Genomic DNA, 25,773 nt, shown 5'->3' on the forward strand with positions numbered 1-25,773 from the left:
CAGCACTTACGTCCGAGGAAATGTGGCGAGGTTCAGGCAAATAAAAGCAATTATCTGTGAAAGGATCAGGAAGCAATTTGTTTTCTTTCGTCCCGGTCCCTCCCGTGGAGATAGCTCTTTGTTCCTCCCAAGGCCCAACCTTGCCTTTTGACTTGTCATTTCTCATTCGGAGAGAATTTCCCCCCAGCGCGTCCTCCCACGAGCCAAGAAATGCCTCCTTTCACATCATGGAAAAAATTACAATCGACTGGTCAACTCCCACCTTTGAAACTATTCTAAGGCACCCAAAGCTGGTTGGGGGAGTGTTTCGGAGATAAACAGATACAAGCGGGATTTTAAAGAAATAAAAATAGTGTATGAAGAAGAAGAAGAAGAAGAAGAAGAAGAAGAAGAAGAAGAAGAAGAAGAAGAAGAATCGGTCCTCATACCCCACTTTTCACTACCCAAAGGAGTCTCAAAGTAGCTTACAATTGACTTCGCTTCCTCTCCCCACAACAGACACCCCCTGTGGGGGTGGGGCTGAGAGAGCTCTGTGAGAACAGCTCTGAGAGGACTGTGACTAGCCCAAGGTCACCCAGCTGGCTGCATATGGAAGAGGAGCATGGAATCAAACCCAGCTCTCCAGATTAGAAGCCACCACTTTTAATCATTACGCCAACCTGGTGTATTTTGCTTCCCATGTGAATTTGGTGATGCCCCCCTCCCATTATTCCCCACCCCTGATTTAATTCCAAGGCCTCAGAGACACCATAATAAATGCCATAAATATGGTGTCTGCAAAAGGTAATCCTTTCACTATATTTTTCAGAAGTGGAATGGCTCTTTTCGACCCTAAATTAAACTTTGTTGGTCTTACGTGTGCCACTGGAGTCAAACTTGGTTCTCCTGCCTTATCTGTTTGCTCTCTGCATTACCTTGCTTTCAGGGCATGATTTTCTACTTAAGTAATAACATTTTCTGCATTCAGGTGGGCCACCGTGTTGGTCTGAAGCAGCAGAACAAAATTTGAGGCCAGGCCAGGGGGACTCAACGAGGTTTGATTCAAGGTATGAGCTTGTGTGTGCGCGCACACTTCTCCAGATACAAATATGCACACACAAGCATATTGGTCTTAAAGGTACCACGGGACTCAAATTTTGTTCTGCTGCTTCAGACCAACACGGTAACCCACCTGAATGTTCTGATATCTTCTCTATTTGCCCTGTGTCTTGTCCTGCTTTCAGAGCATGGTTTTCTGCTTAAGGGATTGCAGTTTCTGCATTCAGGTGGGCCTCCGTGTTGATCTGAAGCAGCAGGACAGAGTTTTAGCCCCGGGGGACCTTTACGACCAACAAAGTTTAATTCTGGGAATAAGCCTTCAGGGGCATGCAAGCTTCTTCAGATTGCTACTGGAACTTGAAAGTCCTTCCTTCCCAAACCCCTCTTCCACCCTGAAAAATAGACACTCATGTTCCAAACTGGAATCCCTATAGGCTCTATAGTATAGGGCTCCCCGGCGGTGTCCCCCTTTGGGGCCCCTGATCAGGATGAAAGGCAGCAATATAAATGTTTTAAGGCCCAAAGCACCCACTAAAGCCACAGAGTCCACCGTCCCCAGCAGCCTGTAGAGCAGATTTCTCTACTGTCTCCTTTTCTTTAGATCAGTTGCAATCCTGGGAAATCTCCAGGTGGTTGGCAACACCCTAAATTCAGCCAGCCCAACAGAAATAGATAAGGGACTTTTTTGGTAATAGATAAGGGGTTCCTTTGGGGACTGCCAGACGGGCGGCTTGACCCCCCCTCCCCAGGTTTCCCCACCCTCTTTGAAAGAAACTTTGGCCTGGATCTTCCCTCCTGCTTCCCCCTCAGCAGAAGGCTGGGTGGGGGCATCCTTCCCAGTTCACAAAGGAGGCTCGACAAGCAGCTAAATAAATAAATATTCTTCCAGCACCGAGAAGAGGAAGACATTCTGGGGGCTGCGGGGTGGGAAGGAGGGCAGGCATGCCTGAAATCAGAGACATGCTGGGGCGACAGAGGAATTCATTCCCAGGGGTGGAGGAGTCACCGGAGAATCTACGGGGTCATAAACCCTCAGAACGAAAGGACCTCATGACTGCAATTCATAAGCTGCACTCCTGGAGTCTGGAACAGTCCGTCATGGGTCACAATTCTCATTTTCTTTTCTTTTTTAAAATCAGCATTCATGCAGAGGAGAAAAAAATATATATATATACGTTAATTTTATTTAGGGATTTCTATACCGCCCCTCTCAGTGGTACTGTCTCGGAGTGGTTTCTACAATGTCAAGTTTAGTAATCAGTACAATTAACCATCAAATCGAAGTATTAAAACAGTTTAAAACAATGTGAAACGACAATTTATCGTTGTTGCTGGATTGATATTGGTTGAATGAATCAAGGGGAAAGGAGGGCAGAAAGGGTGGGAGGGAGGTCCGAGATTTAGACACAGAATCACAGAATCAGAATTGGAAGGGGCCATACAGGCCATCTAGTCCAACCCCCTGCTCAACGCAGGATCAGCCCTAAGCATCCTAAAGACACCAATTCCAGTGGGTGTCTGGGTTCTAGTACTATCCTAAGTGGAAGAACTATGAATGCACACAGAAAAAGTATACCCGGAATTAAACTTTGTGAGGCTTAAAGCTGCCTCTGGACTCAAATTTGGGGCTTCCCCCTGCCTTCACCCATTAAGGGGATCTCTTTCTCTAATTAATTGCCAATATGCTGGTTTTCCCTCCCACGTACCCGTGCAGCCCATGAAGACAGAGAAGAGAGACTGGATGAGACAACTGGGGTGGCTCCAGTCTTTCTAAAAGCAGCCCTGGACTTCCTTGATGGTTTTCTATCCAAGTTTATTTATTTATTATTTGATTTGTTGACCGCTACCGCCTGATTAAACAACACTTCTGCCTAGGGATGACCCTGCTTAGCTTCCAAGAGCTGATGAGATCGGCCCAGTTGGGTCATGCTGGTCAGCCAGTGGGATTTGGAGCTTCCCACTTTGGGGGAAAAAGGACAAAGAGTTGGTTTTTATATCCCTGCTTTTCACAACCTGAAGGAGTCTCAAAGCTTATGGGGGGGGGGCATACATGTGCCTTCCCTCCCCCTCCTCACTCTGTGAGGTAGGTGGGGCTAGGAGAGTTCTGAGAGAACTGGGACGGGCCCAAGGTCACCCAGTTGACTGCAAGTGTAAAGGAGGAGTGGGAAATCCAGCTTGGCTGGCTGGATTAGAAGCTGCAGCTCTAAACCACTACATCAAGTAGGCTCGGGCCGTATGCGTCCCAGTTCTTGATGCATTTTCTCTGTATTCGAAGCCTGACCGTACAATATATCCAAGTAAGAGATCCTGGCTAAGTCTGCAATACAATGAACAGGTAAAGCCAAACACACCAGAGCTCTGGATACTGAGTAACTTCAGAGAGCTGCCAATCAAGATACCGCAAAGTGATGAACTGGCGTTTTCCCTCCCTTATCCCAAATTGTGTTTTTAGATTAGCACGGCTACATGGCTATTGAAAGCTATTATTTATCTGAATGGCAACAGAATGGCTTTCTAGCGAACGTTGCCTTCAGCAAGACAAGGGAAAAAGCAGCTGGAAACAACAGACTTAGCCTTGGAAGAAAAGAGCTTGGTTGCATTAATCAATCTGTATTGATCTTCTTTTTCCTAAAATAAATATGATCTGAGTGGAAGAAGCTGTAGGGTGAGCTTATTTGTTCCCAGGGCATGCAGCGGAAGAACAGAAATCGGTTGGACTGGGATAACTAATGGTCAAAAGATCACTTATAAAAAAACAACAACTTGTAACATTTGACAAAACAGTTAAAGAAGAGTCAACAACATTAACTCAAGCTGGGGAGCTTTTGCTCTGATGAAAAAGTGTCTCCTTACTCTTGGGCTGATATTGATCCAGGATCTGTTTACACTGGGTCCACATGCACCTCTAATGTTACGTTCCTTGGATCATTCTCCCCAGCAACATCCAAGAGCCATTACTGGCACATAGATGTTTAGCTATTTATTTTGTAGGTCACAACAGCAAAATGCTCAAAGGAGTTTGCAGCGTTTGCAGTTAAATGCATTAAAAGTTGTGCATAATAGCCATAAAACATTGTTGGAGCATGAGAAAATGAGACTCAGGCCCATATTACATTAGGAAGGTTTTGCTTCCTTAATTTCCAGAGGAGATCAGTTCCCCAGAAGAAAATGGGTGCTATAGGGGGTGGATTGTATGACACTGTATGGCAACCCCAGGCTCCCCTGCAAAATCTCCTGGACTTTCCAGATTTGAATTGGCAACTGGGCATCAGAGAGTCCGGCCTCACTCTACAGTAGAGGCCACAATACTGACTCAGATAATCCTGCAGTATATCTCCCTACACCTCTTAGATGGGTCATAGAGGGGATTTTCATTAGCAGAACCTTAGCAGAACCAAGTACAGGTTCCTTCGGGTATGGTGGGCTTGGACCATATTAGCTTTGTAGGTCAAATGGACCCAATTGAACCATTAGGTGCTTTTTAGTCAAAGGTCTTCAATGAGCCAAACTTGTTCTTGGAGCATCTTACAGTTAGGGCTGCCAAAGGGCCTCTAGAAAAATGTCCTCTCCCTTCAGGTGGGTCACCGTGTTGGCCTGAAGCAGCAGAACAAAGTTAAGCGTTCATCAGCAGCTTTAAGAGCAACAAAGTTTTATTCAAGGTATAAACGTGCGCATGCATGGCCAATTGTACATGCACACAAACGCTTATGCCTTGAATAAAACTGTGTTGGTCTTAAATCTGCCCTCGGCCACAGGCTTTGTTTTGCTGCTTCAGACCAGCTCAGCAACCCACCTGAATCTTATCTGAAGAAGTGTCCATACACAAAAGCTTACACCTTGAATAACTTGGCTGGTCTTAAAAGCTTCCACTGGACTCTAATCCTCTCCCTTTAGGAAGCAGAATGCATTGAAATGGGTAGCTGAAGGTTTTCAATGCAGGAAAAGAACATTCCCTAATGGGTCGGACACGACTTCGCACCTAACAACAAATAACGACTCAGACAGGCCAAAGAGGATTAACATCAGATCTAATCTCGGAAAGTCCACGATGGGGCATTGTCAGAAGATCCATTAAGAAACCTTGGCCCATTCCACACATGTTGGGATAAAGCACTTCAGTGCAGATTGATTCAAATGGGTAGCCGTGTTGGTCTGAAGTAGCACAATAAAATCAGAGTCCAGTAGGACCTTTAAGACCTCAGTCTTCGAGTGCTTGCGCTCAGGGGTAGTCAAACTGCGGCCCTCTAGATGTCCATGGACTACAATTCCCAGGAGCCATTGGCAGGGGCTCCTGGGAATTGTAGTCCATGTACATCTGGAGGGCCACAGTTTGACTACCCCTGGCTCACACCTTGAATAAATCTTTGTTGGTCTTAAAGGTGCTATTGGACTCTGAAATGCACTCGAGTCTAGTGCATTTCAGGAGATTTCCCCACCCCAAGCATGAAAATCTAGCTAGGGAAGCACATTGACAGGGCATCAGTGTTTGCAAAATGGGCCTTACAGAGAGCAGTTTGTTGAACTATTTAGCAAAGGACAGGCCATGCCAAGGCATTTTGGCCTAGAGTATGGTTAAGGAGCCCCTAGATTCTTCCTTTCCCCCTCGTTTTACATCTTCTTCCTTTGCTCTGCCTGCTGGCTCCCAAATTGTGATGGACAAGATATTTTATTGACTGATCCCACGGACAGTCTTCCGTGGCCACCATAGGCGGGGCTGCCCCTTGCCTGGGGACCACAACTCCTGCGGGTTAGCCCTCAGGGAGCGGCTGTGTGTGTTTGTGGTGTGTGTTTAACACTTGTGTCTCCCCCCCCCCCTTTTCCCCGCGTGTAAAATAAGCCTCCTCGGATCAGGCGGGCCGCCTTGCAAGGAGGACAGGCGCAAGGCCCTGACCGTTGCCAAGGCGACAGGCGCCCCGGCTTGCCCTTGGCAACGGTCTCGTCAGGGCTGCTTTCTCCCGTGATGCTCCGCGCCCGGGTCTTCCTCTTCTCCCTCCCCTCCGTCCTTATGTCCAGACCGACTAAGCGAGGCCAAGGGGGCGGAGCCGCCGCCGCTGCGGGGCGGGGCGTAGGGAGGCCCGTGCGCCGCCGCGCCCAATGGGAGACGGTGCAGCTGTCGTTCCCCGCCCGCCTCCTCCCCCGACCACGCCCCCTCCTCCCACCCCCCCCCCTCCCGCCTTGTTTTGCCGGCTGGTGCCCGCGCGTGGTCCCTCCCCCGCCCCCCTCGCGGCCAAGTTGGGCGAAGGGAAGAGGGCGCGGGCGCGCGCCTGGCTAGCCCACCCCCCCTCTTCCTGAGGGAAGGGGAGGCGGGAGCGCGCCCCGCCCCCTCCTCTCCCCCCCCTTGCCCCCTTTTCTCTCCCCCCCCCAGACCCTTGAAGAGAGTGACCGAGCCGAGCCAGACCTGGCGCTGCTCCCTCATGAAGCGCAGGTAAGGCTGACAGGGGGGTGATTCCCAGCCCCCCCTCATTTTCAGGCCCTGGGGGGCACTTTGCTTCCTCCCCCCCACTCCAGCCCCACTTAATTCGCCCCCCCCTCACTTTATTCCCCCTCCTCAGTTGCATGCTCTTTTTTTGGGGGGGTGGGCTTCAAAAGCCCCCCCATAACTGCATGCATTTGCTCCCCCCCCGTGATATCTCCATGCAGTTATGGGGGGGGGGTTGGGATCCCCCCTTCCCAAACTAGGAAGCCCTCTCAGGTGGGAGGGGGTGGGGGTATCTGGAGGTGACCCCCATTCACCCCTCCTCTCCTCACGTGGGTGCTCTTAATTATTGGGGGGTTTATGGAGGGGTCTTCTCTAAAGAAAGATGTAACTGAAGGGATGATGTCAGATGTTATCCCCCCCCCCAAAAAAAAGTTGGGGAGGGGGAGGTTCCCCCCTCCAGGTGGCCAAGTTAAGTTGAAGGTAGAAATGATCACTTTTGTAGTCTTTGGCTGTTTGGAAGAAATGTGCTTTTTTTCTTTCCTTTTTTTTGACAGCCCCCCCCCCCAAAAAAAAACAAAAATTAAAGAGAGTTGCTAATCCCTCCACCAGCCCAGCTCATAGATCTTGGATCCCTTCTGTTCAGCTGGTTTATAGGGCCAATGAAATGCTGGGCATGCGTGAGTCCCACTTGTTCAGGGGCACGCCGTGTGTCTTGTTCTCCTGGACGCTTGAGGGCAGCTGGGCATTGGCTGGTGGGGGTGAGATTACCCCCACCCACCCTCCCTCCCCGGGTAGGGAGGGCATGAAGCTTCTCTGATCTTCTTACACCCCAGGACACGATGCCTTATTTGGGACTGGGTGGGTGGATAGATGGGGACAGCCCGGTGACTGGCAGGGTTTAACCCCCCCCCCTGCCTCCTTCCCACCCCCTCCCCTCTCTCCTCCTCCCTCTTCCCCCCTACCCCTCCCTCTAACCTCCAAAAGGGGAATTTTCCAGCTGGTAATTTCTGCTGCGTCAACACCCAGCTCAAGGGAGAGGAGAAGAGACAAGGGGGTATTTTTACAGCAGCTCCACTTTGCAAAAGAGCAAGCCCTTCTGCTTTGAGAACTTAAACCCCCCCCCTTCCCAAAAATAAAAAAGCCTTTGAAAATAAGCATCGGTACAAAGTTGGACCAAGACTTTGTCAAGAGAGTGGCTCAAAACTGCTTGGAAGAAAGGGATGAGGTAATAATATTGGGGGGGAAACCGTGTTGTGTGTTTCTTCTACTCCGTTCTCTTCCTGCCTCTTGAAAGCCAGGCCTATTTCGGGTTATTGTCTCCCCCTAAAGTCGGGCACAGACCGCTTGGCCTTTCCTCCATTTTAATTGCAGGCTGAAGTGTGGGCAGAGATCTCTTATTCTATTTTCTTTTTCCTTCTTAAGCTTGGCCTTCGAAACCAAGCTTCTTTTGGACAATGCGAGGGATTACATCGGTAACAACTAAAGGAATTGATCTCAAAATGTTGGGTACAGGTAGGCAAGGTTAGTGAGTGGGTCCTCTCCACTAAGGAATAATTTATAGCAAGTTTTAATGATTTAAAAAGTGTTCCTTGAAATAAATTAAAATAAAGTGGGGAGATGTCTGTAATTTGTAGGCCTGATTTTTTTTTTGTCTGCTACGAAATAAGTCAATTCCACAAATACTAGCAGCTCTGATAGCTCAATCGCAGATGACAAACGAGGAATGAAGCAAATTCCCTGGACAGTAAGAGTGGGAGGCTGTCAACATTTTGAGGATAGTTCTTTACTGTTCTGCTAAAGAATCACAGATGAAAAATGTGATTGAACGATTTCATACCATCCCCAAATACCTTTTAAAATCTCTAATAAGAATAAGCAAAGGGGCAGCTTTAATGGGGGAGTTTAAAATTAGTTTCCTCTGTATGCTCAGTTCCACAATCCAAGGGATTTATCGGGCATGGATTACAGAGATAAGATGATCATCTGCATTGTTTCAGGATATGCTAATAAGGTACTGTATTTTGCAAGCGCTTGCCAGCACCTGTAACTAAAGTGCCCGTCTGCATTTTGGTGGCAATCCTTGAAATAGTTCAAATGTTTAATTGCCTCTTCTAAGTGTGTTACATGCTTGCGTTGGAAGCACGTAACTTGTAACCTGGTTCCCTGCTGTTCCTGTCTTCTGTGTTAAGTGCCTTGCTCTTAAAAGATAAGGAATGTATTCTATTTCCATAAAGTAGAAAGAGAGGCACTGTTTTCTTACGCACAGCAGACAGAGCTGTGGTTTTATGCAAGAAACTTTCAGACGCTCCGTGTATACTGCGTTTCGAATGTAACAGGGGAATTGACCTCAAAATGCATTTTGACTTGTGTATGCTTTCATTTTAAATGCCGTGAGATCACAAGAATAAAGGGAAACCCTGCCTTTGACAGTCAGCTCCCTCTTATTGATCCGCTGTGCTGAACTGAATTAATAGGAGTTGAATACAGTTACGTGATTGTCAAGTTCTCAGTAGCTAGAGCTGGTTGATAGCTGCAGAACTTCACATGCAGCGAAAAAAATTATCAGTCGTGTGTACCAGGAGTTAACAAAGGAGTTGTCTCCTGGGTACAGGCTGTATTGTACAAAACAATATGCAGGTCTTAATTTACTGGGTCTTGTGTTGTGTTGTTGAAAATAACAAATCCGAGAGAGACCGCTGTAGGCTTCCTCTGAAATAGAAGTGGGGAGAATTGTGGGATGGACTGCACTTATTTTAATTTTCCTAGTGTGACAGGATTACTTCTTGTCGTGTTGTGTTGTCTTACTCCATGTAACCATGTCTAAAACTGAGGGCTTGATCCAGTCAGTTTGCAGTACTGACATCGCTTTTATTCATTCTCTTTAAACGGACCCTATCACGCATGTTATATGGACAGGGAATCATTTCAGTACGGGATGTCGTTCCAAGATCTAACCTTTAGATTGTATTTCATAGCAGAGAGGAAATGGGCCATCTTTCCCCTGTGGCTGATTTTCTAGGGCATCCGTACAATCTGGCTAGATTCTTCTACGGTTGGTATATTTAAGGGGAAAAGCCCTTTAAGTACTTCCTTGCCACAACCTTGGCATACCTTTTGGCAGGCGTGGGAAGAAAGATTAAGATGATTAAATTGCTAATTGTAGATTCCTTCCTGTTTTGGGGGGTGGCAGCATCTTCAAAAGAAATACCTCCTGGTTCCTTGTAAAAGTCTTTCAGGGCAGTACTTCACTTGTCAACTGTTTTTAGATTAATATGACATTATGGAGGTTTTTTTGCCCTGCTAGCTTCCCACATCAAAGTTATTTTCTAGAACAGCCTGCATTTCCCAAGCAAGATTTCCTTTTTCAGTTATTCTCCTTGCCTCTCACCCCTTCCCTCTTAGACACAACGTGACTTTTCCCTCAATTATTTGTAGTGTGAACTAATCCTCGTTGCTATATTCTTAATTTAATTGGTAAATAAAAGGATGTAAGGGGCTTAGTTTAAATCTCTGAAAGGCGCTGTGAAATGCTAATAACTTACCCTTTTATACTAATAACAATAATAATTTCTTGAACTTCGGAAGACTGTGCCAGAAAACGTTTGACACTTTGTACAATAGGATTTTGACTCTTTATGGGATTAGGACAACATGTATTGTGTGTTCAAGTGGTTGTTCCCTAGCCTCAAGAAGTTTTGGGTAAGGCAACACAGTCAGATTCGTCACTCCAGTTGAATTAAGCTTAAACCTTCTCAAATGTGAATAATGAGTGATGAAAACTTTAAAGTGAATTATACCTTAATTGCATACAAATACACATAGGATTGCAGCCTTGTTCTCATGTGCTTATCCTATTTGGCAAAAGTAAATAAATTGTTAGATGAAAAGTTATTTTTTACCTGGCTTTATTCTGCCTCTTATATTCTTATTATCTTATATATATATAATATATATTTCTGGTAAGAGCTTGGAGGAGGAGCATGTCTCATGGCTTACATGCCACTCAGTGCTTAACACCCACTCAGGGCGCCTGTCCTGCCCCTTAGTGCCTCCTCCTCTAACTGGCTTGCGTTCTGTCTCCCACCCCTGACCACCCCCTCCTCCTTCCAGTTTCCTCTGAGGCTCGGAGGCTGCAGGTCCCTGCTGCATGAAAGCTGCCCCTGCCAGATGCCTGCAGCCTTTCCAGGTCCTGGGGGAAGGGAGAGGCCATCCGCAGAGTTCTTCTACCTACCACCCCAATCTAGCACCTGTTGTATTCCTGAATGCAACAGGCTTGGCCCTGTGTGTGTGTGTGTATCCATCCATCTATATTGTATACCGCCCTCCCTTGCGGCTCGGGACGGTTAGCAAAGTGGAAGAAGAATAATTTCTAAATTAAAACAAATTTATGTTTAGCTGGCCCGCAGTTTGTCATCCTTCATTCACAAGAAAGGGTGGCTTGTTTCAGGGTATGACAGCAACGGGTCTTGAGAAGGGTCCTATTTAAACTGCGACGTTTGACTATTCTGCATTTACAACCAGGATGCTTTAAATTAGCTTCTGGAGTACTCCAGGAATACTGTCTTGTAATGGAATGGAAGCTAAGGCCCATTACACCAGTGATTCTCCACCTTCCTAATGCCATGCCCCTTTATTCCAGTTCCTGATGTTGTGGGGACCCCCAACCATAAAATTATGCCAGTCTTCTTTCACAGAAATTAAATCAGAACTGACCAATGGCATGAAGATCCATTGTTCAGGATTGTATAGAAATTGGTTTTTTTCTCAGTCCAGTTCTGCCTCTTGTCCCACCATGCCAATCTTTTCCGCTGCTCCAGACAGACGAACGCTGTATCTTGATCTGGCCCGCAAAGCTGTTGTGTGGATGGCGCCCCCCCCAGTCTTGCCCTGCTGCAACTCCTGTGAAACGGTCGTTTGACCCCCAGGATGAGAATCACTGCACTAGACCAGGGGTAGTCAACCTGTGGTCCTCCAGGAGTTCATGGACTACAATTCCCATGAGCCCCTGCCAGTGTTTGCTGGCAGGGGCTCATGGGAATTGTAGTCCATGAACATCTTGAGGACCACAGGTTGACTACCCCTGCACTAGACAAACACGTCTTACTGCACAATTTCAGAGCAGTAAGCCTTTAAGCTTGATTTCAGATTCTGTGCCCACCTCATATACCATCCTTGTTCCTCTGGTATATTTATTCTGCAGCTACAATTAAAAAAAAACTTTTCCGAATTGGGGTGGAACCTCACTTATGACATGTGGGGGGGGGGGGTAGCATCCAAAGCTTTTAAAAAAGTTGTGCAGTTGTATCCTGCAAGCACCTTCCATTTAAATCCTCATAATTCTGGTATTGAGCTTGCTTTTAAGCCTTAGTTTAGTGAATGAAAGGAAACAGAAAGGAATGCAGGCAAAAGGGGAAAACCCAGTATTGAAATTGGCAAAACCTTAAAAAAAAATTGACAAGCAGCTGCGAAGCCTTATTTTCCATATTGGGAGCACTGGGGGATTCCCTGCAGTAGGCAAAACAACATTGCTATGGACAGGGAGAAGAAGAAGAAGAGTTGGTTCTTATATGCCGCTTTTCTCTACCCGAAGGAGTCTCAAAGCAGCTTACAGTTGCCTTTCCTGTCCCCACAACAGACACCCTGTGAGGGAGGTGAGGCTGGGAGAGCCCTGATATTACTGAAGAAGAGTTGGTTCTTCTATGCTGTTTTTCTCTACCTGAAGGAGTCTCAAAGCAGCTTGCCTTCCCTTTTCTCTCCCCACAACAGATACCTTGTGAGGTGGTGCTGAGAGAGCCCTGATATTCCTGCTCGGTCAGAACAGCTTTATCAGTGCTACTATGAGGAGCCCAAGATCACCCAGGCTGGCTGCATGTGGGGGATTGTGGAATCAAACCCGGCTAGCCAGATTAGAAGTCCACACTCCTAACCACTATACCAAGCTGGCTCTTTTTGGGGAAAATCTTTGGTGTTTGGTAAAAGGTTTATAAAGTTGGCATCAAGTTTATAAATTGATATAAAGTCGACGGAGAAGTTTTTCTTCCTCTTCTAAAATACTAGAACTTGGGGACCCTGAGTGATGTCGAGGGGCAATAGGTTCAAGGCAGTAATGCTTCATACTCAACAAATGAATAAAATGTGGAATTTGCAGGCAGTTGCTGAAGTGATGGACAGAGGCACAGTCAGTTTTAAAGGGGGATTAGAAAGGTTCGAGGAGGAATGGTCTAGCCACCTTGACTGAAAGGAAACTTCAGATTTAGAAGCTGTAAACCTATGGATACCAGGAAACAACATCAGGGGAAGGCCTCAACCTCTGTGCCTTGTTGTTGGCCCTCCAGAGGTACTGGTTGACCACTGTGTGAGGCATTAAGGTAAAGGTATGTCAGACCCTTGGGGTGACGCCCTCTAGCGTGTGAGGCAATAGGCTGGGCTAAATGAACCACTGGTCTTGATCCAACAGTGCTCTTCTGATCTTAAGAAGGCCTCAGCCTCTCTGCCCTGTTGTTGGACCTCCAGAGGAACTGGTTGGCCACTATGTGAGAAGGGATGCTGAACTAGATGGACCACTGGCCTGATCCATCAGGGATCTTCTTACATTCTCATGACTTGGTGTCTGCATGCTAGAGAATGAACTTGGGGAAAGGTGGGTTTTGCTGTATCTTCTTTCCTGTGAACTATTTTGCATTGATGTTGCCTACAGATGCAGAAAGGTGCTTGGGTATAAAGCACTGGCTCACCACTAGCAAAATGTTAGTCATGAGTATTTCCAAGGCTGGTCTTTGTTTAGGCGTTGTCCATGTTGGGAACCTTTAGTTGGCTTAGGAATGAAGTTATAAGAAAAGTTTTGGTATCACCTTAAAAATGAATAAGATTCCCAAAGTATATGTTTTCAAGAGTCAACGCTTCCTTTCTCAGGTGTAAGGACATCTGATGAAGGGAGCTTTGATTCTTGATAGTTTGAAAATGTCATCGCTGTTTTAGGTGCTACTGGTATCCAATCTTGCTATTCTATTGCAGATTAACACTGCTGCCCACCTGAAACAGTTTGGTATGACAATATTCTTTAGGGTGATGATAGTTGACGTTTGCCTGGTAACCAAAGGGGGGGGGGTTGTATTCTAGTGTTCCTGGTAAATTTTTTCCATTGGGCTTTATTTTTTTTAAATGGGTTCCTTAAAACTATGCTCCAATAGGTCTTAAAGGAAAATGTGCCTGGATTTCTCTCTGCATATGAATGTTCAAGTTGTGGAGGTAGCTAGGAGGCCTCCTCTGAAGCTAACAGCAGGGCATAAAGGCTGAGACATTCCCTTGATAAGAATATCAAAAGAGACCAATAAGGGTCCATCTAGTCCGGCTCAAGGTTGACTCAGCCTTCCATCCTTCCGAGGTCGGTAAAATGAGTACCCAGCTTGCTGGGGGGTAAACGGTAATGACTGGGGAAGGCACTGGCAAACCACCCCGTATTGAGTCTGCCATGAAAACGCTGGAGGGCGTCACCCCAAGGGTCAGACATGACTCGGTGCTTGCACAGGGGATACCTTTACCTTTACCTTTAGTCCAGCATCCTGTCTCTCACAGCAGACAACTAATTTCTCTGGAGGGCCAAGAACAGGACAGTGGAGGTTGAGGTATTCATACGAACATCAGGAGAGCCCTGCTGGATCAACCAGCAGTCCCTCTAGTCCAGCATCCTGTCTCACACAAGGGCCAACCAATTTCTTTGGAGGTTGACAACAGAGCATAGAGCAGGGGTAGTCAAACTGCGGCCTTCCAGATGTCCATGGACTACAATTCCCAGGAGCCCCCTGCCAGCGAATGCCCACACAAGGAGGGCCCAGGGAGCGAATGCTGGCAGGGGCTCCTGGGAATTGTAGTCCATGGACATCTGGAGGGCCTCAGTTTGACTACCCCTGGCATAGAGACTGAGGCCTTCCCCTGATGTAGCCTCCTGGCACTGGAATTTAGAGGCTTACTGTTCTGAATATGTCAACCTGTTTAATCCATTTTTAAAGTTAGCTCTACCTGTGGACGTTCTCAGGGAACAGGTAGACATTATTTTGTTTCCTGAAATGTTGGTTGGAATATGGGGTCCAACTATGGAAATTTTGTTTTTGTGCTAATTTTGGGCATCTTCAGTCCGTTTACTGCTTTAATCTTTGTAAACAGCATTCGAGTTGAACCAAAGGTGTAGTGTCCTTAAAATAACATCTTAACAGGAGTTGATGGCTTGCCTCCTTACAAGGCCTTTCCTGTTTTGGTAATCTCCTCCAATCCTGTTTCTACAAGACTAGCCTTGGGAGGGCCTAGGAGAGTGATCTAGATGGGAGAAATGACATGGGAGAAAGAGGTTAAATATTCCCCCCTCTCTCTTCAATTTTTTCAAAAACAAACCCTTCACCCCCATTTTTCCGATTCTTTTTCTAGCCTTAAACAGCAACTCTACAGTGAACTTTCAAGTGCAAGCACTCTTCGTCAGATTATGATCTCGTTATATGACAGGGAATATATAGCAAAATAAATTCTATTTGGTTGTGACACACTGATGTAACAGAATTTATTTTTGCTATATATTCCCTGTCATGTAAGGAGATCATAGTCTGAAGAAGAGTGCTGGCACTCGAAAGCTCACGCCCTGAATCAATCTTTATTGGTCTTAAAGGTGCTACTGGACTCTGATTTTATTGTGCTACTTCAGACCAACACGGCTACCCATTTAACTCTACCATGATAAACTGATGGGGGGGGGGTGATTTGTAGTAAGACTCTGTGTAGAGAACATAATGGGGTGCAGAAAGGGGGGGAGATAATTAAAAGATGTAGAGTAGTGAGACAGCCAAGTTTGCCAGAGACATTGTAATTATTTATTTATTATTTGGATTTATATGACCGCCACTTTTATCAAACTGGCTCGCGGCAGTTTACGGGTATGTAAAGTACAGATCCAACCATAAAACAACAATGTCAACAATATAAAAAAATACCCCCCATTAAAATATAACTCTAAAACTCTGCAATATTGCAGATGGCGGTAATAGTTAACAACCAAACTCATTCCCCGCACAGGAAACCACTGGGCCGGTCTAAAATTAGGCAAATCTCAAAGGATGGAGATGATATCAGAAAGGGTTGATCACCTCACGGCTCGGGCGCAGTCTAATACCGGCCCAAAACCCTAAAGGAAGGGGAGGCTGAGAGAGCCCTGATATTAGGGAAGAAGAAGCAGAGTCGGTTCTTAAATGCCGCTTTTCTCTACCCAAAGGAGTCTCAAAGCAGCTTCCAATCGCCTTCCCTGTCCTCTCCCCACAACAGACCCTGTGAGGTGGGTGAGGCTGAGAGAGCCCTGATATTCCTGCTCGGTCAGAACAATTTTATCAGTGTCGTGGCGAGCCCAAGGTCACCCAGCTGGTTGCATGTGGGGGAGCGAGGAATCAACCTGGCTTACCAGATTACAAGTCCACACTCCTAACCACCTCACCAAGCTGGCCCATATCATATGGCCTCTGTATAAACCAGGAGTTCTCAACCAGGGTTTCTATATGAGTTTAGAAGCGCATTAAAAATTAAAAATGTGTCACTGGGGGTGAACTTTCTTGTCACTGCTCACTTCTTCAGATACAGCTAGAACGTGAGCCTGTCTGTCCTTATAACTGGAGGGTAGAGTACCTATTGATTATAATTCATTCATTTACATATTTTGTAGTAAATTTCATTATTCGACAGTAACCAATTAAGACTTGGATGGCTCAGGCTAGCCCCATTTAATCAGACTGTGGAAACTAAGCATGATCAGACCTGCTTAGTACTTGGATGGGAGACCACCAGGGAAGTCCAGGATTGTCAAGCAATGGCAGGACATCTCTGTTCGTATCTTACCTTGCAAATTCTATGAGGTCACCATAAGTGTCAGTCTGCTGGGTGCTGAGTTTGTAATTGCATTTGATCGAAAGTACATGTTTTTATTATCGTTAGAGAGCCAGTTTGGTGTAGTGGTTAGGAGTGCGGACTTCTAATCTGGCATGCCAGGTTTGATTCTGCACTCCCCCACATGCTGCCAGCTGAGTGACCTTGGGCTCGCCACGGCACTGATAAAATTATTCTGCAGTGATATCAGGGCTCTCTCAGCCTCACCTCCCTCACAGGGTGTCTGTGGTGGGGAGAGGAATGGGAAGGCGACTGTAAGCCGCTTTGAGAGTCCTTCGGGTAGGGAAAAGCGGCATATAAGACCCAACTCCTTCTTCTTCTTCTTCTTCTTCTTCTTCTTCTTCTTCTTCTTCTTCTTCTTCTTCTTCTTCTTCTTCTTCTTCTTCTTCTTCTTGTCGTTGTTAGCTGCCCGAACCCCCATTCAGTGGGAGGGGTGGCATAAAAAAACTAATGTAATAAATTAAACAAATCAGTCCGTTGCCACTTCACAGCTCTTTCCGCCACCAATTTGCTTTCATAATTAACCTGGGCATGAAACATGTTGATGATTAGCTCCTTTTTTTAGTTCTAGTAACAGTTTTAAAATGCGTCCATTGTCAGATGAGCAAATCCTTTCTGACCAGTCAGCCAAACCCTCAGTCCAAAGACTGGACTTGAATCCTTTCCCACCAATGCTTTTCTCCTCCTTCTCCCGAGCTGTTGTGCTCCAAGCATGGGTTTAACATAGGAAGTAACTCCAACCGGAGAGAAATGGCAGGGACGGAGAAAGGCAGGACTCCGTACTCTGTCTATTTATAACAGCCTTGCTCAACTTTCTTACCATTGAGAAATCCCTGAAACCTTCTTTGGGCTTTGAAAAACCCCTGAAGTGGTGCAATCCTGCACAAGATGGTTGGGAACCAGAGCTGTGGAAACGCCCACCCGGGGCCCCTCCCATTCGCACTCCCTCCAGACCCATCATTGGCCATTTTGGGGAGGGGGGAGGTCAACATGACCATCTGTAATCATTTCACTCAATAAATGTTTAACACATTTTAAAAATACATAAGAAATTAATGAACTCCCACCCATTCAGGGCTGTCAAGAAACCCCAGGGTTCCATGAAACTCTGGTTGAGAAAGCTTGATTTATATTGTGCTTTAAATCTCTTTTATCTCCTCCACTATATAAGAAATCACCATGAACTGTTTTCTGAAATCTCCGTTGTCCCATTATAACGTTTTAAAAAATGTAAAAATTTTCATGTCTCTCCCACGCCCACATTTTTAAGGGCTTCATTCACTGATTCAGTTGATGGTTGTCAAAAATTAGCCTGGGAATAAAACGTTTCTACAGGATCCCTGAAGCATCCTCCACTTTTATGGCCTTATGAATTAACACCAAATGGCTTCTTGTTAAAGTTTTGTTTTGTAAAGTTCATCCTCTGTTGATCTTGGTGTTTGTAAACCCTCAGCCTTCTTCACACATAAGAGTGAAAATTGAGAAGATGGTAAGAACTAGACCAGGGGTAGTCAAACTGTGGCCCTCCAGATGTCCATGGACTACAATACCCATTTGCTGGCAGGGGCTCATGGGAATTGTAGTCCATGGACATCTGGAGGGCCGCAGTTTGACTACCCCTGAACTAGACCATCAGTTTATCCAGTAGAGCCTGATAGTGAGAAATCAAATGTGTCTTGAGTCCTGATTTTCCTCCACGCAAGCCTAAATTTGATGTGCCGTTCTCGTTACGTTTCGTGTGAACCGCCCTGAGCCTTAGGGGAGGGTGGTATATAAATGTAATAAATAAATGAATAAATAAGTGCAGATCTCTGTTATCAGGATGTTGCTAGAGTCATCAGTTCAGCATACAGCATTTTAGCTCTTCTGCATGGGTTTTTTCGTAATCCTATCATGGTTGTCTTTGGACTGCCTGCTCACACCCAGCTTCAGCTGACTTTTTGATAATTGGGTTGTCATCGTCAAGCCGCCACCTATTCTCCCCCTGCATCCTGAAAAATGTCCCAGGCTATCCTAGGCTTTCACAACATCCTCAAGAGGGTTTTGCCAATTGGGTGGGAGTTAATTACTTTTTAATACATTTAAATTTATCACCACATATGGACATGTTACCCCACATCCCCCCATGGCCAGTGACGGGCCTTAAGATTGGGAAATTCCTAGGGATTTGAGGGTGGAGCTTTGGGATAATGAGGTTTCTGGGAGAGAAACAACCTCAGCAAGGTAACCTGCCATAGACTCCACGCTCCAACGTTGCTATTTTTCCATGGAAACTGATCTGGAGAGCAGTGTAATTCTGGATGTGCACCAGCCCTCACCTGGAGGTTGACAACAGTATTTCCCAGGGAAATAATCTTGTAGGATGAAGTTTACAGCATTATACTTGTCTGAGTTCACACCCTTCCTCAAACCCCATCCTGCCCAAGCTCCACCCCGTAAATATCCAGGGAATTTCCCAAGCTGGATTTGGCATACCTATCTCCGTCCCACCGAACAACAAGCCTAACTTTATCTGCTCCTCTGCCTTCAGCTTTCTGTCTCCTCCCCTCTCCCCTGCAACCTTTGCCTAAAGGTAAAGGTATCCCCTGTGCAAGCACTGGGTCATGTCTGACCCTTGGGGTGACGCCCTCCAGCATTTTCATGGCAGACTCAATACGAGGTGGTTTGCCAGTGCCTTCCCCAGGCATTACCGTTTACCCCCCAGCAGCAAGCTGGGTACTCATTTGACCGACCTCGGAAGGATGGAAGGCTGAGTCAACCTTGAGCCGGCTGCTGTGATTGAACTCCCAGCCTCAGGGGCAGAGCTTTCAGACTGCATGTCTGCTGCCTTAACACTCTGCGCCACAAGAGGCTCTGCCTAGGACAGCCTTTTTCAACTTATTGACTGTGAAGGAACCCCCAAAGTATTTTTCAGGCTTTGAGTCAGTTAATCGTTTCCCATTTCCATTGCAGAAGATGAGGCTAGGCCTGTAGGGTATCAGGGGAAGAGGGCTTTGGTGACGTCAGGGGGCCATCCAAGCTTCTGGGAAAATCCACAGAACCCCTGGGGAGCTCTCACAGAACTCCCAGAAACCCTGGTTGGGAATCCTTGGCTTAAGTAAATCTAAGCATGGAACAGACATCTGAAGAAGCGACTGCGAAAATGCCCTATCATGGAACATTTCCTTCAACGTTTTAGTCCAGCGAAGAGATATTTTATTATGCCCACCAGATGCAGGCCAGATGTGGTTCCAAGACAGTTGAATGTGGAGGGAAGGGAAATGATTACATTGTATGATTAGCTGACTTAGTGTTTCTTAGGGGGGGGAAATATCTAGGAACAGGGAGGAGAGGAAGGCTAAGATAATGAGCCCACCGTCAACAAAGAATTATCTTGGAGACATTGGAAGGACACTGCACCCCTGACGGAAGCGGAATTAATAGCAAGCGTAACTCATGGCAGTGTAATAGAAAAATAAATTAGATCATAAAGCTGTTATTTGTGGGAGCTAGTAAATTGGACTCACAGCTGGGATAAGGTATGGGAAAGCTGACAATAATATGCTGTTTGCGTGTTTGCCGCTGTTGTGGACAGTTACGGTATATAGTTGGGCAAAACAGCTGCCAGGTTTAGCAGTTAGTAATGCATTTTAGCACGATTCTCTTGAACAGAAATCAGCTTAGCTGTTGGTAGTGTCTACAGCGGGATATTTCACAACTCAGAAACCACAAAGGGCTCTGCCCCACCAGACTGCAGTCTAAAAGGCAGAACATAGAGGGTTAGTGAATGCAGGTATTGAATACTCAATTTCTTGAGTATTAGCAAGAAAGCAATGCTAGTAAATTAATCTTCCTATCCTTTAGAGAGGATTGAGAAAACCGCGGGAGTTTGGAAAGGCAACACAGTCCAGGAAGAAGGCTATGCTCCTCTTCGGCCATGGAGGGCTGCTGTCAAAATCTACTGTGGGGCTGACCCTGTGGAAGAGAAGAGTCCCCAGGCTGTCAACCCACTAGGACTTTCCCTGGTGGCCATAATGCCAAGTCCTCCACTGGAGAAGACTGGGAAACTGATCTCTGCAATCTGGAGATGACCTGGAATTCCAAGGGATTCCCTGGTCCCATCTGGAGGCTGGCATCCCTAGCCAAGAGCTGCTCCTACCTGGATCCAGTGCCAGGACTATGCACAGCCTGCACCAGGATTCCTTTCTTCCCAGGTTTCCAACTCTGGGAAAATATATTCTCAGGTCTTGCCAGGGCTGCCACCCTCCTGGTGGTGCCTGGAGATCTCCCCAAATGAAAAGTGTTCCCCAAATCACACAGATCATTTCCCCTGAGGAGAACTGCTGTTTTGCACGGTGAGCTTTATGACAGCTGAGACGAATGCTTCCTTGTTTTGTTCAGGCAAGGTACCGCACACATAAAAACAAAACTAACTTCTTATTTAACTATTATTTTATGAGTGATGCCATGCAGACTGTAAACATGTGACTTCTGGGGTCATGGCAGGAAGGCGTGGTGAGCAGGCATAATTTTCCAGGGTTGCTCGAAACCTGAAGAATATTTCAGGGGTTCATTCCACGGTCAGAAGATTGTGAAAGGCTGCTAGCCTGTGGTATCCGGGTCCGAGTGCTTTCCTCATAGCTACATTAAATTTGGCGGTGCGAGTTAATGCTTTTTAGTGTCTCACTCCCCTTTTTTGTTACATTCAGGGAAAGTCAGCCCTAAGATTGTGGGGAATCTGTGGAATAAATTGGAAATAAATAATTATTGCTTGCTTGGGGATTAAAGAATTGATCCGGTCGTTTCCAGAGTTGCTAACTCTTATCTTGCGATGACCTCTGCTTCACCTCTTAAATTGCATCTTCAGTGCATGAGCTAATTGAGGGTGAAGGGAACCCAGGGGCCGCTCTCTCAGGACACAGAGCTCTCCCTTGCAATCTGGGGCTGGTTTCTTTCCTGGGGAACAGTTGCTAAAGTGTGGTGTGTTACTTTGAAATGTCACTTCATTGGTGGCCTTGAGCTGATGTTAAGCACTCAACATCCTAGAACTATACATTTCCAACTTCCTTTCCCCCTCCAGAGTTGTTTCGGTAAGATCCAGCACTAATATTCTACCATCTTTATCTTTTTAAAGTTTCCTCAAGGCAAATCACTTTTAAATTATGCAGATCTGGGTTATTTTTTTTGCAGTCAATTAACAACAGCTGATTTATGGCCACTTAGGAATGCCAAATTCCTGCTGGGGTGGGGACCCCCCCCTTTTTGACACCTCCCCTCCATTTAGGAGTTTAATAAATCAAGGGAATTCCCCCCCTCTCCTTCCCCCAAAACTGAAGAGCGGTGTGTGTGGCTTCGACTCAGATGCTGCCTGCTGTCATCGTGCCCATCAGCTCCCCTCCAGCTGAATTTTGCTAAGCCAGCTGCAGGTTTCTGTGGGGTGGAGGAGAAGATGCATGCAACAGCACTTGGTCTCTGGCAGAGCCGTAAACACCAGCTCTGAGAGTTTCAGGTGGGGGGAACAGGGATAAGGCATGCTGGCCACTCTGGCTTTGGGGCAAAATGCGAGCATAAGCCAGGGCACCACCTCTGACATGCCAATGTCATTTCTGTGTGATGTCAGAATATTTGGGAGCTCCCAAATCCTCCTCCACATACACGCTCACCCTGGCCAGCTCACTTCCACCTGGTAACTCTATGGTGACCCTGTGGGGTTTCCAACACGGGAGACAGGCCCTGTCGGAGCTAGCACAGTTCCGCAGGGCCTGCAAAATGGAGCTCCTCCACCAGGCATCTGGTTGAGGCCAGTGACAACATCTGCCCCCCCCCCCCGAATCCACTCCCATTCAGATAGGGCCACACTGCGAGGTTGCGGTCATCATGTCACCTGCAATGAATAACGTGTCAAACTGTTGCATATGTTACGGCTATTGTTGATGGTGTCTCATTGTTGGTAATTATTTTGACTGATGATGATGATGATTTTGATTTTGATTTATTTCTCGCCACTCCTGGAACAGGCTTGTGGCGGGGTACAAGTGTCCATAATAAAATCCCGTTAAAACACACTAGGACGTAAAAGTCCTATAACAAGCCATCAAAAATCCCAAAGAATACGGCTGTAACCCAACCTCCAGTCCCCCCGGCAATATTCATTCATTCATTCATTCATTCATTCATTCATTCATTCATTCATTCATTCATTCATTCATTCATTCATTCATTTCCTTTGCATCCCACCCTCCTCGAAGGCTCATAGCGGTTCATATGAAACAGAAGTGAAACAATACAGATAACTTAGATTAACAATGATGAATGAAATGAAAAATATCTAATAGAGGAAGGGGAAAGAGGTTATATTGCTTATATCAGGGGTAGTCAAACTGCGGCCCTCCAGATGTCCATGGACTACAATTCTCAGGAGCCCCTGCCAGCGAATGCTGGCAGGGGCTCCTGGGAATTGTAGTCCATGGACATCTGGAGGGCCGCAGTTTGACTACCCCTGGCTTATATTGTACAGTTATATGGCTCATGTTCTCTGTAGAAATGCAATAATTAAATAGCTAAGTAAGATATGGTTTGCCATGGTCTGCCTCTAAATCACAACCCTGAGATGCCTTGGCAGTCTCCCATCCAAATACTCACCAGGACCAACCCTGCTTAGCTTTCTAGATTGGTTAAGATCCAGCTAGCCTGGGCTATCCAGGTCAGGAGAGACCTGATTTAATTCCCAGTAAATCCAAGGATTTAATGATATTTGCCGTGTGTGTGTATCAATATTGACATACACAGCGGATAGGTGTATGTTCCAGGTACATATTGAGAACGATTCAGAACAAAAGATCTGACTGTTGATGAACTATTATGGTAGCTGCCCTCTGTACGACTGACTGAATATGCAAGAGCCAAACTTAACCTATTAATTGTGGACTGTATTCTCGGTTATCAAGGAGGAGCATATAACACAGGGAACGAGCTCGCGTTCTTATGTGTATCGTCTTGCTTGGAGGGGCCCTATTGTTGAGAAGGCAATTAAAGGCCCCTCAAGAAGGGTCCGTGGTTGACACACGTATGTCGGTCTGCCAGCATTCCACGTAACATGGTAACGCCCCCTCTGTTTCCTCCTCAGAGCGTGTGGAAGTGGCCGCACAAGCATCCCTCAATGAATAATCGAAAGGAAGACATGGAGATTGCCTCCCACTACCGCCACCTTCTCCAAGAGCTCAATGAGCAAAGACAACACGGCATCCTCTGTGACGTTTGCATCATAGTGGAGGGGAAGGTCTTCAAGGCGCACAAGAACATCCTCCTCGGGAGCAGCCGCTACTTCAAGACGCTCTACTGCCAGGTGCAGAAGACGTCCGACGAAGCCACAGTCACCCACTTAGACATCGTGACCGCGCAGGGCTTCAAAGCGATCATCGACTTCATGTACTCGGCTCACCTGGCGCTGACCAGCAGGAACGTCATCGAGGTGATGTCGGCCGCCAGCTACCTCCAGATGACCGACATCGTGCAAGCGTGTCACAACTTCATAAAGGCCGCTCTCAATATAAGCATCAAGACCGACGCGTCGGACGACCTCATCGACTATGAACTCGGGGTCGCTCCCGGCAGCAGCGCAGACGCTTTGATTTCGGCCGTGGTGGCCGGCCGGAGCATATCTCCCTGGCTGGCCCGGCGGATGAGCCCGGCCAACTCCTCCGGCGATTCAGCCATTGCGAGCTGCCACGAAGGAGGAAGCACGTACGGGAAAGAGGATCCGGAACCCAAACCGGATACCCACGAAGACAATTCGTCCCAGTCTCTTTGGCCCAGCGACATCGGCTACGGTTCCTTGCATATCAAAGAAGAACAAATCTCTCCATCCCATTATGGAGGGAGTGAGTCCACCAAAGGCGGTGCAATACAGAATTCGTTCTCAGAACAAGGCACAACCGATGGATGGCAGCCTACGGGGCGTAGGAAGAATAGGAAAAATAAGGATACCGTGCGGCATATAACACAGCAACTGGGTTCCGATGACAGGACAAGCTCCCCAGTGCCGTCTTTCCTTTCTGCCTCGGCGTGGCCGTTTAATAGTCGAGAAGCAAGTAAGGGCTTTACTTTTCCAGTTTGGTGTAGCCAGTTTGGTGTAGTGGTTAGGAGTGCCAACTTCTAATCTGGCATGCCGGGTTCGATTCTGCGCTCCCCCACATGCAACCAGCAGGGAGACCTTGGGCTCACCACAGCACTGATAAAACTGTTCTGTCCGAGTAGTGATATCAGGGCTCTCTCAGCCTCACCCACCCCACAGGGTGTCTGTTGTGGGGAGAGGAAAGGGAAGGCAATTGGAAGCCGCTTTTAGACTCCTTCGGGTAGAGAAAAGCGGCATAAAAGAACCAATTCTTCTTCTTCAGTAATCTCAGGGCTCTCTCAGCCTCCCCTCCCTCACAGGGTGTCTGTTGTGGGGAGAGGAAGGGAAGGTAATTGGAAGCCACTTTGAGCCTCCTTTGGGTAGGGAAAAGCGGCATATAAGAATCAACTCTTCTTCTTCTTCTTCTTCCTTGTCGATTATCATGGGTCTCCCCACTTGGTGACCGGGAGCACTGTGGAAAACGCTGACACCTTTCCTGGTATCTGCCAAGTGGCTTTTAATCAATTATGTGAGTCATTTGCCCAGCAAGACTGCTGATTGGCCACTGGGGATTTGATTTCCTGTGCAAGTTTTTAAAAATGTTGTCCCGGCAGCAGCTGCCACCACCACACAAAGATCTTCACTGTGTCACTGAAGGTGGGTATAGTGGTTAAGAGCAGCAGCTACTAATCTGGCGAGCCAGGTTTGATTCCCCACTCCTCCGCATGCAGCCAGCTGGGTGGCCTCGGGCTAGCCACAGTCCTGTTAGTGCTATTCTCCCAGGGCAGTTTCTCTCGGCCTCACCCACCTCACAGGGTGTCTGTTGTGGGGAGAGGAAAGGGAAGGTGAATGTAAGTCCCTTTGAGACTCCTTTGGGTAGAGAAAAGCGGCATATAAGAACCAACTCTTCTAGTGAAAAGCAGGGTATTAAACCTGACTCTTTTTCTAAGTTGCAGCAGCCGCTTTGTGGCCAGCTCCCCTTCCTACAGTAGACATTTTGCAGCAGCCATCTTGTGGCTGTGCCCACTACGCTCTGTCTGAATTCCAAAGGTTTTCATGACGTGAAGGTTGCATTTTCTATACTGGGTACTGTAAGTGAAAAGAGCTCATCACTTGGTTTGGGCACGTGTATGGCAAGGAACAGAAAGGAGCTTGGGGTGTCCTTCGAACTGACTTATCCCAGGTCCTTTCTTCTTCACCCATGCTGTGCTTCCCAATGTCCTCCAGCCGCGGTCTCGTGTTGCAGAACAGTAATTGGAAACTTAAGATGCACTCAAAGCATCGCATCTTGCCTTGACTGGAGCAG

At 46.9% G+C, this 25,773-nt stretch overlaps 1 protein-coding gene across 3 annotated transcripts in view; it reads left to right on the top strand.

Annotated features, from left to right (window-relative positions):
- The first annotated feature begins 6,058 nt into the window (after positions 1 to 6,058).
- ZBTB46 (zinc finger and BTB domain containing 46) overlaps positions 6,059 to 25,773 on the top strand; it is a 76,118-nt gene continuing 56,403 nt past the window's right edge. The window contains exons 1-2 of one of the 3 annotated variants that reach the window (XM_077335938.1): positions 6,059 to 6,463; positions 23,481 to 24,444. In XM_077335938.1, coding sequence (XP_077192053.1) covers positions 23,514 to 24,444 — 931 coding nt within the window. In that variant the 5' untranslated portion in view covers positions 6,059 to 6,463; positions 23,481 to 23,513. Of the gene's footprint in view, positions 6,464 to 6,625; positions 7,683 to 23,480; positions 24,445 to 25,773 lie in introns of those variants that run through there. The other 2 variants (XM_077335937.1, XM_077335940.1) reach the window with 2 other exon arrangements.

The sequence above is a fragment of the Paroedura picta genome, chromosome 4 (assembly GCF_049243985.1).
Source record: "Paroedura picta isolate Pp20150507F chromosome 4, Ppicta_v3.0, whole genome shotgun sequence".
NCBI lineage: Eukaryota > Metazoa > Chordata > Lepidosauria > Squamata > Gekkonidae > Paroedura > Paroedura picta.